At 40.2% G+C, this 15,458-nt stretch overlaps 1 protein-coding gene across 6 annotated transcripts in view; it reads right to left on the bottom strand.

Annotated features, from left to right (window-relative positions):
* TENM1 (teneurin transmembrane protein 1) overlaps positions 1-15,458 on the bottom strand; it is an 817,608-nt gene that overhangs the window by 14,683 nt on the left and 787,467 nt on the right. For all 6 annotated transcript variants that reach the window (XR_004419458.2, XM_033072762.2, XM_033072761.2 and 3 more), the window contains 4 exons: positions 14,849-15,215; positions 12,583-13,093; positions 7,407-7,579; positions 5,086-5,321 (listed from right to left, as the gene is read on the bottom strand). Coding sequence is in view for 5 of the 6 variants with exons in the window: in XM_033072762.2 (XP_032928653.1) it covers positions 5,086-5,321; positions 7,407-7,579; positions 12,583-13,093; positions 14,849-15,215 (1,287 nt within the window). In the remaining variant the exon portion in view is untranslated. The remainder of the gene's footprint in view (positions 1-5,085; positions 5,322-7,406; positions 7,580-12,582; positions 13,094-14,848; positions 15,216-15,458) is intronic.

Genomic DNA, 15,458 nt, shown 5'->3' with positions numbered 1-15,458 from the left:
GACATGTCATTTTCAGATCAATGCTCAATGCGCTTGTTGCATTAATCTACCACATTTTATCTGATCATTCTATTCTCATGAATAACTTCCTTACAGCACAGACAATGCCAGTGCAGGTGTCAAGCACAGAGCAAACTCAGTGCTTGCTCCTCTCTGAGACCTGGAGGTATAGCCACGAAGTAAATGGTTAATAAACCCTGGTTAAAAATTCAACATGTAATTAGAATGAACATTTATTTTTCCTTCCTCTTTCTGTTTTTAGATACAAAATAATCTGAGAATCTAGAAGGAGCAAGTGTTCTTTCTTCAACTACAGTTTCTGGAGTTTTATATACACACATGTCTAACTTTAATAGTGTTCATTTACAATAGCTGTAAAATACCTATATACCCCTGTAGACTGCTGTAACTACTACAATTTATGCTCTAATGATAGTTAAGGAGGTCAAGTAAAATGTGATGCTCAGTTCAGCTACATTTGCTTGTATACAGACTGATGGTTTAAGTTTAATATAATATATTTTTCAACAAACTTCTTAAAATTTCTGAAAAAATATCCTCTTGGTGGCAAAATAACTGGAAAGCAAACAGGAGGTGTACCCTATGTCATATTCGTTCATGTTCTATGTACATGTTTAATGTTCTTATTGCTATTACTATCATTTTGGAATGCAGCTAGGAGAAAGAAAAGCCTCAAATACAAATTGCTTGCAATCTGAATTTCAGAGACTGTACAACAAATAAGAATGGAAACAAAACAGAGGCAGAATTAGAAGCAAAGTGGAAAGCAGCAGGAATTGAAAACTCACAGAGTTAAAAATAAGGTTAAAATACTTCCCTTACATTGCACATTTTATGTCTCATTCGTTTACTTTTTTATATTAAAGTTAAGTTTAACACCCTTCTCAAGGCAAGACAGGATCATAAATGGGTAGGAGGACTCATCTCAATGTTGCTATTGACAAGTTGATTTCAAATCCCAGTGGCTTCATGAAATGACTCCTCCAAGATACATAAACCATAGTAAGGAGCCCCCAGAGAGTGGCTGGAACTTGTGTTCTGCCATGAGCCAGGGAAAACTGGTTTCTGAAAACAATGTCAGGTTGGAATACCAGCTAATGAAAATAAGGAAAAAATTCAGCTGACTTTGATAATGTTAGAGGTGCGTAAAAAGACATATTTATTCTATATTTTTAAACATTTGTTGACTCTACTTCCATTAGTTTTTAAGTTAGAAATTTTACAGTGTAAGTATCACATAAACATGCACTTCTTTTGATTATATTTCCAAGTATACCCTGTCCACCCTGCTTGATTTGCAAGTCAGATGAGATAATTGCATGCTTTCCTTGTTGTGTTTTGATTTGAGCCAATGCAAACTCATACACCCTGGCAGAGGACTTGGTCCCATCTTTAGAATTTGCTGTGAGACTGGTAAATAAAAGGAGATCATTTGTTAAGTGCAGCAATGAACGTGGCTGTCAAAGCTTGTATGCGGGACTTTTGAACCAAGGCCAGTGAATTATTTCTCTTGTTGTTATTAAAAAGCAACAACAACAAAAATAAGTAAGACTGGCCAAGCATTCAATTTTCAATTTTGTAGACATTCCGTTACAAAACCTGGACTGCATCCAATGCCACGTTCCTCAAGTTATGCAAAAGTCAGGAGGGAGCAGAGCTGCATTCTAATCAGTGTATTAATATGCATCGTGCTCATCAGATTTAACAGCAGTCTTTGCTTCATTTTTAGAAGTCAATTAAAGCAGCAGTTCAATTGATAAAAAAGAAGTCTTGCAGGATTAAGATTGATGTTAAAATGCCTGATTGTACATAGATTTATTATTAATATAAAATGCATACATGCCCACAGACTGTTTTATATACATCCAGGAAGCGCTGGGGAAAGCAGTTCTTCACTTAAAGGAAACTCGTGGTTAATTTCTGCTTCCCACATTGATTTAGACCCTGAGATAAGGTTAAATGACTGTTCCAGCATTCCAGTTAACTTTCTCACTTCTGTCCTATTTCCAGAGCAGGGAATTCACACCATGCACAAATCCAACTTTCTAAAACCCAATGTTTCCAGCATTATTCAGAATATGCTAACAGCAGCCTCTTTCCAAAACTGGAAATAATACTAATAGAGTGACACACTTTCAAGATGGTTGCTAATTGTTATTAGAATTTAAAAAGTTAGGACCAGGCAGTGAAGGGAAAGCTTTATTCTCTTTCTTCTCTTCAAGTAGGTCATCCTTTATCTCATCCCCAGCTACCTGCCTTCTAATTTATACCTTTTAGCACTCAAAGCCGTTTGTTTCACTGATGGTATCAGGACTGATTTCTAAGTAACATCTTTATACCTCATTTCTATGCTTTTCTTTCTCAGAAAACTTTTCCATTGTGCCAGTTTTTTTTTCTTTAACTGAGGGTTCCTGCAAGTATGTTCATTTCCATTGAGAACTCTACAGTCCCCAGAGCTTTTCTTTACATATATTTTCAAAGTTCAGCATAGTTCTTTCTGCCCTACATTGCAAGCTTTCTAACACACTTCCTATTGTGCCAGGCATGGCATATTAAGTGTTTAAATACTTTCTTTTCAAAATATAACTCACTAAAAGTTCTCAGAAGGTCTGTCCAGAATCTCATCCAGCATAATGACTTTCAATGATGCTATTTTTTTTTCCCAGCAGTACTCAAGGATCTGTCCACAATAAGTCCTAAATCCATTTCATTATTTGAAAGATAAAAGAGAGCTGCCTCTGGGTAGATTCTTTGCTGCACTTCTATCTCCACTGACTCTCCATTCCACCAGCATACCATGCAGGTATCTCAGTGCTAAAGATAAACTCCAGGATCCAGATATTTCTGCTATTCTCCAAAGGCCTTCTTTATGGTATTACCAGCCTAAGTATTCCATCTGTCCTTTTCTCTTGTGCCTATTTACACCGTGTCTCCTTTGTGCAGAATACAATTGGACTTGACTACCTTAGAGGTCTTTTCAAATATAAATGATTCTATGATTCTAACATTTTTCCTCCTTTCCACTGTAAATTTCTCCTTTTAGAGGAACCTGTGCTATCCCACCAAGTTCCCTGCAGCCTTGCCCTGACAGCTCTCAGAACAGTCCCAGAGCTCAGTACAGCCAAGGAAGTCAGTACAGTCAGGACTGCAATACAGGCTTGTCCTTCTGAGCAGCCAGGGACAATTGGCAAGTCCTCTTGATCTTGGATAGGTATAAAACCTCACAGCTTACAGAAATAAGAATGCAATGTTCAAGAGCTGTGTTGCTAGTGCATACTTTTAGAAGGACAAAGAGTAAAAGACATGAGCACATTAGAATTATTCTTATTCTTGTCTTTCACCTTCCATCCCCTCTCTGGATGAAGGTGAAGGAGGAGGAGGAGGAATACATTAGTACTTTAGTCCACCAACAGTCTATTCCAGAGGTAGGTCAACCAGTTGACCTCTGGATACCTTCAGTGTTGCAATATTTCAATGAACATCTTATGCCTCCAGCCAGAATTTAATCCTAACCAATTTGTGAATTTCCTTTTATTTTTTTTTCCCAGGCAGTGCTAAAGATCACATAGAAACAAGTGAAAATGCAAAAGAAACTGCAATCAATTTCAGCAACAGAAAATACAAACTGACTAATGGTAAAACTCTTCAAGATGAAGTAGTAGTGATGAACTAGTCCCTGGCAATGTAAGCAGAATAGATGACTGACTATATCCTTTCTGTTTACAATTGTATTACATAAGATTCTTGTAGGAAAATGTGTCATACTGTTAATTAAGCACAAAGTCACACAGAAAGCCTCCAACTGAGTAGGCAACATGAGCCAAGGAAGCCACAGTTTAGATCCTGCCATCTTAACATGTTTGTCCTGGTGCCAAGTTCAGCCACCTCCCCAGGCAGGGCTATGAGGCATCACGCTAATTTAGAGAGGAAGGAGGCAGAAGGTGGGCAAGAAGAACTCAAAGAAGCTTTTGCCCACTTGCAAGATCCTAAAAAGTAACTGTGACTGTTAAATCTGAACAATGTCCTTTCAAACAGGTGTTTTACATACAGTAAATGATCTGGCCCAGTCTGGTCAGATCTTCCAAGTCTTCCATTTTTGATTGAGAAGTTGAAAAGCAAACAGATGGTACACTTATAAAAAATCTATAGTATCTCAGAATCTCAAAATGAGATGGTGTTGATTTTGGTGGTTTTGACAATCCAGAGATTATAATAACTATCTCTATATTTTAAGAACTAACAGGTCTTCAGGCATGATTCCTATCCAGAAAGGTTATAGTCAATAATACAATATTTTTAAGGCCAAAGCCTCAGTTGTACTATTGGTACAGGCATTTTAAGTGGTATTCATGTGAAAACCAGAACTGATTGAATAAAAAACCTGTTTAGCAAAGTAGCAATCTCACTGAGCCATGGTGTTATGTAATTAAATGCTAAATGTTGACCATCTGTCATTGTACTCACAGGTAAAAATAAACCGACGATGCAATGTTAAAGCAAGTCTTTCTTGGAGCTGTGGTGCAACCCAGCCAGAGAGAGTTGGGGGTCTGAGAGCATGTGGCAGAGGGAGAATTAACACACAGCCCGTCTGGATACACAGGGAGGCTCTACATCTCTCTGAGTCGAAGGAAAGACAGTGGCCAGGACCCAAAGTGTATCCTGCCAGAGCCTCCGCCCTGGGCAGCAGCTGGCACCCCTTGCTCCCCCAGAATCAAGAGGGTTGATAGATCTGAGAGGCAAAATGTGGCTCCAACTTCGCTGCTGTACCAGAGTAACTATGCACTGCCCTTTGCTCACAGTTTCTTCCAAATCCATAATTAAGTTCTTAGTTGAAAAAGAAGAGGAAGAAAAGAAGTAATTATGCCTTAAGGTCAAATCTTACAGTCAAAGTCAAACAGAGATCAAACATCCCTGAGACTTTTGGAGGAGTTTGGTTTTGAAATTCATGGCTGGGGCCCACCACTGATACAAAATTTTCATTCTTACAAAGTATAACATTTCAACATGATTTTAGTTCAATGACTTCCAAAGGGAACACTGCACTTACACAAGAGAAAGCCTTACCCTTAGCCTTCTTTCAAATGTGGAGATATTGCCTTTGGTCTGCTCCCTCCTTTGCCTCCATTCAATGAGATTTGAGTTATGCTCTCCAGGAAGGGAGATATTGCACTTCCCTAGCGTGGGGCTGACAACCCCTGCTAGAATGTGAGGTTCCGTGTTAAGCGTGATTTCCATCCCACTGGCAAAGGTGACTCTCAGAGACCCATCTGGGCTGATCCGGTAGATGTTCTGGGTGTTATCTGTCAAAAAACAACAAAAATCAGGGAACAGAGAGAGGATCAGATCTCCAGATTTATAAACCAAATGTTAGGTACAACAGTTTGTAACCCAGGGAGGTTACAGAGAGATGAACACCAACTACAGTGTGAGTTTTGCAAGCTGTAACCTCCAGGTCTTCCTAAGTCTGAAGAGCTTTTTATTACATTTGGCCCAATGACTTCCATTGTAAAGGTTTCCTGCAGCAGGAATAAAGAATTTTTGCTTTCAGCTGAAAAGTATGCAAAACCATAAGCTGAGTACTGACTGCTGATATTGTGATGATCTAAGCATGTTGCAGATCCCAGTAGGAAAATGTACTGCTTGAACAACTGCAGGAGTATCTGAGGTCAAACAAGAAAGCTGTTTTCCAAATATCTAGGATGACAGCTAGTCTCTCATTCTGTCCCTTTTCCCTGTGTCACTGTACAAAAAGCTCATCCTCTTCCCCATTAGCAGCAGAACCCTGGGCTGAGGCACAGGGATGATCAGTCACAAGGCTGAAGTCTGGTGCTACAGACCGACTGGGAAGTGGCTGTTGGCAGAAAAATTAATGGATCAGCAGTAGTGGGACAGTGAGCAGCTCCAGAGGCTCAGGACTGTGCCACAGAGGGCTGTTAAGGGAGCTGGGGTGACCCAACACAGCCTCCCTCTCCTCCCCAAAACTACCTGAAATATGTGGAGGGTCCAGAGCAGGTCTCCACTAAGAGTATATGAAGCTGGAGCTCTTTTCCCTTGCCCGAGCAGTGCAACTCCTCCTCTCTGAACTCACACCAACTAGGGAGTGTCCAAAGCACCCTTTTCTTAGAGCTCGTCCACACAGAAGTAACTGGTCCAGCTCTTGAGATGTGAATACAAGGAAAACAGAAGGGTATGCCAGAAAGCAAAAATAATTGGATGTAAGGATACCACACCTGACTGGCTGTTCACAGGGTGCTTTGTGCTAGTTTCTCAGAGATATGTAAACATGCAAATGATTTGAACTTATATGACACATAAAATAATAACTTGAGCTGTTAATTTCTGGCACTGCCTGTTGTGTTGCAAGCACTTTCCTGAGATGAACTTTGATAATTTACCAACTTTGAAGAGTTTCAGATTTAAGGACAGATCAGACAGTAGATGATGCAGACAGCAGATAGAGTCACTTGGACAAAGCCTAATAGGTGACAAAACAATATAATTCTATTTATGCAGTGCTGTCTCTACCACATAATAGTAAAGAGGAATGAGGGGTATCTTGTGAGATGAGTTCTTTCTAGTTTTTTCTTACAGATCAAAACTTGAGAGAAAGAAAAGTTCTGTGATGTGCTCAGTTACAAAGCTTTTCTATACAAGACCTAGAAAGACATCAGAGAGCTATTTCCCAGCACCCGCTCTGTCAAAGCCTGAGCAATCCATTGACAACAAAAAAACCCAACCAGAACAAAAGACCCCAGATCGATTAAACTATATAAAAAATCTGGAGAAGGACAGTGGGGCACTTCCATTAGGTAGAAAGTTGTTGGGTTTTTTTTTTTTAATATATATGATATTACCAGGGAAATACTGAGATGTCTATAGGGGTTGAGTGAAAATCTAAGCCCCGAGGCAGCCACTAGCTGAGGTGGGCCATGTTCTCCCCCTTCCTACAAGTGCTGTCACCAGGTCACAGAACTACCAGAAAGAATACACAGTATTGGCCAAACAAGGCATTTCAGTGCTCAAATGTCAGTGGAACCTGTCATTCTTCTGGGGAGCATTTCTTAGAATAACAAAGCTCAGTGTATTACAGGCTAGTCCAAGTCCTCCAAATACTGGAGTAGAAAGTAGCATGTAAAGCCTGGAGACATGACAGATTTCAATAATTAGATTTTATTCACGTGATTCTTCTAGGAGAAGAAGAATTCACTTGCAGCTTGTTTCTAACTGGTAGCCCAGGAGAACTGTAGCTGTTTGTGCTGAAGCACGGAAGAACCAAATGAACTAATTCTAACATCTTTTTTCTTGGCCAACAGTTAAGAATGCAGTAATGTCTAGGGTTCAAAACACAGTGATTAGAGAAGGAATAACAGAAATGCTTTTATTACCTTGTTTTAAAGTATATATTGTAGAGGTAGCTGAGAAGTTTGTGGCTGTGATGACATTCTCCCTGTTTGAAGTATCAAGTTCCACTCGTATCAGTTTTTCAGCATCGCTGTGGAAGCTGCTGACCTCCCCTGTTGGGAAGGTTGCGTTAGTCAGGTGGCCGTCAGAGTCATACCTGCAAAATGATGTTAAAGAGTCATGAAAATACACCACTACTGTCGTGCAGATATTCCTAAAATCAGAAAAAATAGTGAATAAAGTAGGAAGCATTGTCAACACTGCACAGTAAGTAAAAGGTAAGAACTGGTCCATTTAGTCACTCAAAATGCTTTCAGTTCCAGCCTGAATTTCCTGCTTGGAGTCTTTTTCAGTGGTGCTGGATCAAATACAACCAGATGTTACCTACATGACTCAGCCCCTGTCAGAGTTTTCTGCGCTGCTCACGGCTGGTTGGGGTTCCCCCAGTGGGCTGCGATGCAGGAACAAGGCCACTGGAGGTCACTCGGCAGTCAGGCATCCAACTCACCCTAAACAGCATTTTCATACCCATAACATTACATAAAACCTGTTCTTGCCTTCTGCAACCCCTAAAAGATGCCTTTTGTCACAGATACGTGAAGCAAATAATACGAGTGGTGAATGTAAAAAGGGGACCTAAAGCGTAACAACAGTGAAAAAATTAGATTGAAATCTGCAGGAAATAAGTTGCTTACATGGGTTTTGCTCTTGTGCTTCATTTCCCATGGGTCTACTTAAACCAGCAGGAACTTCTCACCTAGAATCTAGAGCACCACATTTCAGTTCACCTAAACTTTATCAGTGCTAAAGAAATTCTTGTAGCTCACAGTACTTGATTGTGAATCGGGCCATGTTACCAAAAAGTCAATAATTAATTCCAGAGCTCTGGAGCAGCGTTTCTAAGAGGTCTTTTCACTTCTACCAACATATTTCTTCTTTCTGATGGTTCACATGGAAACTAGCACAGAGCATTGCTCATATTGTTTCAACAATAATGCCTCACATCTTAAAAATCTTATTGATGCTGACATGCTTTTATTCACCTAAGACAACTCACTGATATTGCAGAGTATTTGCATGAGCAAAACCAACTCATGTTCATAAAAAAGAAACTTATTGTGCAGGTATGAAAGCATAATTAAATTTTCATGTTTTATTAGCTGTCTCCTCTCACAGACCAAACTGGTTTATCAGTTGGCTGAACTGCACTGTCACCAATGAAGCTCTTCCAATTCACATCAGCAGATTATCTGGCTTTGTCCTTCCCTTTCAGGTATTGGCATAATTTCTTTAGGATCTTTATTTGCCCCTAATTAGTCAGACAAAATCTATATGTCACAAGAAGTACTGGTGAAAAAAAATTTGGATTTTTTTGTCTTCCCTCCAATATAAAGAAAGGAAAATAAAGCAGCCGTTCTTTTCCAATTAAACACTAGAGAATGAACTACTGATCATCTTGTGCTTTTTCAACAAATAAGTTAAAATTAATCAAATGTTAAATTCAAAATAACCTCTCTCCTTTTCACCTCTCACTGCCCTTATATATTGTGTGACTTATTTATATTCTCCCCTTATGCCAGTTCTGTGCAAGTTGACTGGGTGCCACAGGCAGCGATTAAAATTGACTCAGATCACTACTTTTCATCATTAGAAAACTTCACAAACATCAGGCAGTTATATTTCATTTACTGCTTGATCAAACAGGTATGACAGCTTGGTAGGTTATTTGGATTTGTTACTATACCACAGAAAATCCCCCAAAACTGCATTTTTAAGGTGCAAATACAGCTGGTTTATTGCAATGCACTTGAGCTCAAGACACAGGATCCATCTTCACTAAGGAGTTCACAGTTTTGCTGCTGATAGTGCTGCTCTTGAGATACAAAACTCCCTATCTAGCTGAAAATAGGATAAACTGCTCCTGGCTGGTTGGCCAGATAGGTGCTGACTTGTAATGAGACCCGAGCACAATCCAGAGGCCTCTCACTCGTGCAGATGATCCCACTGACTTCAAGGAGAACATGCAGAAGAGTGTCTCAGTATTGATTCCACAGCATGATCATCTAAAGGGTTTTTTTTCTATCCAGATTACTCCAAGAAACTCAGCCCTCTGAGGACAGGTTCTGTCCCTTTCCACATGATGAACAGCAGCACACTGGGACTCAGCTCCTGCAATGCCCTACCCATACTAATAGAGGTGGAATCATGACATATTTCTTAATGTTAATTTGGGGCTCAGTTATGCCACTGTTAATCATGTCAGTGACCATTTAATCATGCAAATAATTGCATTGATTTCAGTACTCACATGAGGAAGTGCTCACCAGTATTTGAAATGCACACATGGGGATATTGCTCCACAATCCATTTGCATTTCTATGTGTAGCACAGTTAAGAGTTATATAATTTCAAAGGGGAAGCGGTCTAATTAATTTTTTCAGAGAGTTGTTTCTTGCAGGTGTTTTCTTGTCCTTGATTTAATAGAGGCCCAGTGCTTCCCCTCCCCTTTTACAGCTTTAATGACACAATATTAAAATAAATCTAGATGACTTAAAATTGTACATTAGCTATAATTGTATGCAAGAGCTCTTTCAGCACTTCAATTCCATCAGATTAGAGCAGATGGATGACAAGTACTTTTGTAGGTGGTTTTCTACCTCTTAATAATTTCCCTCTGCAAGTGAATCTGACATACAGGTAGATGTTCTGAATAGGTCATTATCTTTGCTCATATTCCCAAATATGTGTGATATGTGTTATTAAACAAATTCATCCCTATTTCAGCTTGACAGTGCCATGGGTTGAACTTTTGGATGTGAATGCAAATCTAGCTTAAGCATAGAAGATGATTTCAAGCAATTTGAAAGTTGCTCTTAGTTCCAATGCTACATTCTCATACTGCTCACAAGCAATTTATATATGTAAGTAAACCCTTGCAAAAATTCTAATTTTCAAACTGAAATTAGCTGTTGGTACAGAATGTGACCTCCCTGGAAAACAGTATCTGGGTAAAAGATAACGAAGGCCATCACAGCCCATGGGTCTATTCATGGCAGCAGGTGAGCAGCATCTCCTGAAAGCACACCCATTCAGCAGAGAGGTGATTAGAACCCACTGCCCCTCTGACTGGAACAGATCAGGTGACATTCTGTGTTTCAGCCATTGAGGAATTTGTAATGTATTATGAAAACGACTTAAGATATTGGGTTGAACATAAATATTAATAACACAGTTTTATTTAATTGATATTATTTAATTTTGTTGCTGTTTTTGTAATGCTAAAATTGCAATTCTGTTAGTTTTCCCTGACTGATGTAGACTGGCAGGAGTGTGTGGTCATGCAAAGCCTGGACAACAACTTGAAACATTGGTGAAGACAATGTTACCCAGCCTGTAGCCAAAGCTGGGAAAGCATGTAAAACCGTTTAATTTAGCAAAATTTCTTCGTGGTAATCATATACATAATACAAATCCTCCCAAGGCCCAGGTACTTCTTCATCTATAATACATACAGTGGGAGGCACTTGCAAGCAGGTAAAGTCCTTTAGCAGATCTTTCAGCACTTGAGCCATACTTTAAAAAGAGGAACAAGCAATAGTTGCATGAAATGGTTTATGCTCAATGTCAGTGGGACAGAGTAGGAATGTCAAGACAGAAAGGCACATGACTAAAAATAATCTGTTCTCCCATGCTCTGACAATCTAGGTCCTGCTACAAGGCCTGCTGTTCAGCATTTTAATAGACATGACTTGGAGCTACTGTAAAGGGTCTTTGAAAGTGTCATTGGCCTGTGGCCTCGACTGACACCATCTTCAACTGAGGATATAAATGGCTATAATTTCAGCACTGAAATTATTAAAAATTATTTACAGTCAGTTCTGTTTATAAAAGGTGACTCTGATCAGTGTTTGAACAGCACCCGGGTAACAGCAAGCATTGTGTTGTTGCAAGAGAGTTTAAATCTCCATCAATGGATGTTTGATTATTATAACTGAACCAGGAAAATCCTGTATGCTTTTGTTTTCCCTGTACTGTAAAAAAGGTCCTCTCTAATAGCTTATATTTATGCCCACCCTATTAATTTAGTCTTTGGCAGAATAATAGAGAACAGGACAAAGAAACATCCTGTTGAATAAAGAACCCCACATACTAGGCAGCATTTTCTCTGCTTTTATCCTACATTCATTTGAAGAAATTATCATTCCAAAAACTTGTAATGACAGGGACTCAACTACCTCTCCAGGTGACTCAGGCAGTAAATCACTTCTTATCAATGTGTTTTTTGTTCCAATCTCACAATCTGGATGGTTTTAATTTTAGTTTTTGACCACAAACTCCTATGCTCTACAGGAAACAGGTACTATTATCCTCCTTAAGGACTCAACTAGGAACATGATTTCCATCCAGCACTTGTTGCATCTTTAAACAGGGATTATGACAAACAATTACAAATAATGAGAAATCCTGATACAACACACCACTTTATAAACAAAAAATAAGCTTTCTCTTGGGTTGTTCTTTCCCTGGGATCAGATTGGGATGTTCTGACTCCATCTTTAACTGTCTTGTCTTGCTTTTTAGAGGTTCTGTCAGCAGTGTTGTTTATGAAGCCTTTCTTACTCCCCTTATTTACAGCCTTTTGCAATTACATATCCTTTTGCTATTATTATATATCTTCCTCCCCTGCTGATAGAGACAAGCTCACTCTTGTTTTTGAATATTCCTTCCACTGAGATTCTCAATTTCCTTTGCAACACTCCCTTCTCTGATGAGTATGCTAATTTTCCCCTTTTTGCCCTCCTCAGGAATTTCGTAGATTCATATAACAACTTGCCTGTACCACTTAAATTACAAAAAAAATCTCATATTTTCATTTAGAGGAACAGATTCACAACAAGAAAGTGCAAATGAAGTGTAATTTTAGGCAATTTTTGCTGTATTTAATAGGCACTGTGCACAGAGCTTTTACATATGACAGGTTTAGGCACCTAAGAAACAGCAGTGCTTCACTTTAAAAGCTTGTGCAACAGCACTGCTTCTCCTGTCTCACACAGTGTCAGTAGCAGGATGTCTCTTTAAATGACTAGAACTGTCTAAAAAAGTTTTGGTGCTTGTTAAAATAGGGTTCCTTGCACCAGGCATTTAATATTGTGGACTTACTCATACACAGTTGTCCATCCGTTTTCATCACTCTTGGTTGCTAAAAGCCCCGTGTTTCCAGGATATGTCATCAGGGCCAGGTTGTAGCCTTGGGCATACACCCTTTTCAGAACCCCATTGCTGCTTATGGTGAGCCAGTAGACCTGGCCCCCGGGCACCACGACCCACAGGGGCAGCCCGCTGGTGTCCCTGCGGATGTGAACCGAGTTCCCGTTGCTGCTGGTGATGGTGCCAACGTCCCCCTCCCCGCTGTAGGAGAAGTTGTAGATGTAGTCCCTGGTGATGAGGTTGAGTGTGTGCAGGTGGGTGCCGTTGATGGTGAACTGGTAGAGCTCCTGGTCGGCGGGCGAGGCGATCTCGTACAGGTTGGCGTCGCTCAGGTGAGCCTTGTTGCGGCTCACGGCGCGGATGCGCACGTTGCCCAGGTCTGCCACGTACAGTGTGTCATTGGGAGACACTGCTAGGGAAGAAGGTGCTTTCAGCTTTGCATCTTTGGCATATCCACCATCACCTGGAGGAGAAATGGTAATTTTAGCAATCTCTAATGTCCTTGTTTAAACTGATCTCCTAAGCCTGACATACTGCTTCTCCTCAGTATCATTTACAGGTCAATAAAACAATATCCTCTTCCAACTAATTAAATCCCTATTATCTAAGGTTGGTGTGATTCTAAATTAGTCTCAATGAAGACAAACAGGAATATAAATTATCTAATTCACAGCATTTTTGCTGAGTCCCAAACCCTGCTGTTCAGGAAAGCTTTAATGCAGAATTGTGAAAGAAAAGACCTGAAGTTTCATTCCCTACTTACTGTCTGTTGGCATATCATTAAAGTAGAATTGTGTTGTAAACAAAATGAAAATAAACTCAGTAATTCAGCTAAAATGACACTGAAAGAAAGATTAGTTTATATTTACTAAAAACTCAACACTACAGGAAAATAAAATCAAAACAGCAGCCAAAAAGTGCCTTGAGAAACAATCCCTTTCAATATCTCTCTGACAATTTATTTGGTTTGTGTCATTCAAGGTTTCAAAATGATTTTTGCATTATCATGGGCTGTATGTGTCTATCAAAATGAGCTTACACGAGCAGGATTTTCTGTAACTAGCAAGAAAGCATATTACACCTCACTCTTAGGGATATTGCTCTCCTTCTCCTGACTGAGACATGAAATTGCTGGAGTGTTTGAGCACACCCTATGTTTCCTTGGAAATGGAAAAATCAGTGGATCTTTATGCCAAGCTGACCCTGCCTTTCACCAAACCAGGCTGACATAATCATTAGATTTGCCATAGTTGTTTTCATTTTTCTCTCAGCACTGAGAGTAGTTTTCCTAAATAGGAATCCTGTCCAGGATTCTGTTCCTCACTGGTTTCCTGCAGCCACCATTAAAGCTGGTAGCACTTGGCAGTGCACAGGAGGCTGTGATTGTCATTACAATGCTCGGTCAGCAACCCACCTTCTCCGGAAGGCCATTTGCATTTTTTCCTCTCTGTTCTTGACATACTTAATGTTTTCTTGTCAGTAATTAACCTTTTACTTGAAATGAGAGGCTTAAGAATTATGATGACATTATTATAGAGCTGAACATGGCGGTTCTTAGAGATGTCAAGATGGCAACATACTGCACACCTCTGCATGGGAATGCTGCCCTTTGTGCCATTATGTTTTCATGAAATAAAAGAGCCACACTGTGTTTTGGTGCATGCAGGGGAGAGTGGCTGTGATGCTGAGAATGTCCAGCAGTGCATTGCAGGCCTGGCACTGGCTGCTCCAGTTTAAAACACACAAAGAAAAAGAAATTCTGCACAGTATATGTTTGCACCATTTTGCTGGTGGTGCAGCATGACACAAGCGATGAGGAGGCATAAGCTGGTGTTTTGCACTTGATATGAAACCCCTTGATACTCTTCTTGCTGAGCAGGGCTGCCTGTTCCAAGAGCATTGAAGTACAACTTGGTACCATCCTCAACAGGACAAATGCAGCTGCCAGAGCAAGGCAGACTTGGAACTAATTCTGAACAGGGTATAATCACTGTATCAAAAGAGAAAAAGCTAGGACCATCCTGAAACTCCTCCAGTGGCAACGGAAGACTCAGAATTCAATGGATTAAATTCACAAAGATCTGCTGATAAGGTTTTGGGCTTTCCAAGGAAACTGAATCACTGCTTGTCTCTCCTTCCCCTTGTTACTTTGCTGATCTGCAGCTTTATCAGACAATCTCAACAGATAACAAACAGGAAATAACAAGCATCTCCTTACCTGAAAAACAATCACAATTAGGATCAATCTTGCAGTCACAATCTGATGGGGCTCCAGCAATGATAGAGATTTCCCCATTGGTTGTGACCTGCTGGATACGGTTGATTTTCCTTTCATCCGTCTCTGCGATGTAGAGGATGCCGCTGTGGGACACGGCGATGGCCCTGGCTGACTCCAGGGTGGAATGGATGGCCACCTTGCTCACCAGGAAATGGTCGATGCCGGGCACCTGGCAGTGAATGGGGCGCCCCGCAATGATCCGCACACGCCTGTTCTCAGAGATCTGCAGGACAATGTTGTTGTCCAGGACGTACAGGGAATTGTCCAGAGGGTTCACTGTGAGGTCTGTTGGCCACTCTAACCGCACCTGGAAAAAATATTAAGGAGAAGGCATGAAAAAAAAACCAGGAAAAAGAATGATTAAGGCAGTATGGCAGTTTTATTCAACCATCTATGATCACACAATCAAGACACTTGGAAGATTCTCTCAGCATTGCTTCTCTAGTACCTTTAATTAGGTTTGGAACAAATTTCAACAAGCATACTCTTTTCTGAGGTCCCACTCCAGTGTGGACCAAAATTTGATTTGAAAAGCAATTTAGCACCCTCT

This window comes from Catharus ustulatus, chromosome 14, assembly GCF_009819885.2.
Source record: "Catharus ustulatus isolate bCatUst1 chromosome 14, bCatUst1.pri.v2, whole genome shotgun sequence".
NCBI classification, from domain to species: Eukaryota; Metazoa; Chordata; class Aves; order Passeriformes; family Turdidae; genus Catharus; species Catharus ustulatus.
This window is presented reverse-complemented; position numbering and strand designations above follow the sequence as displayed.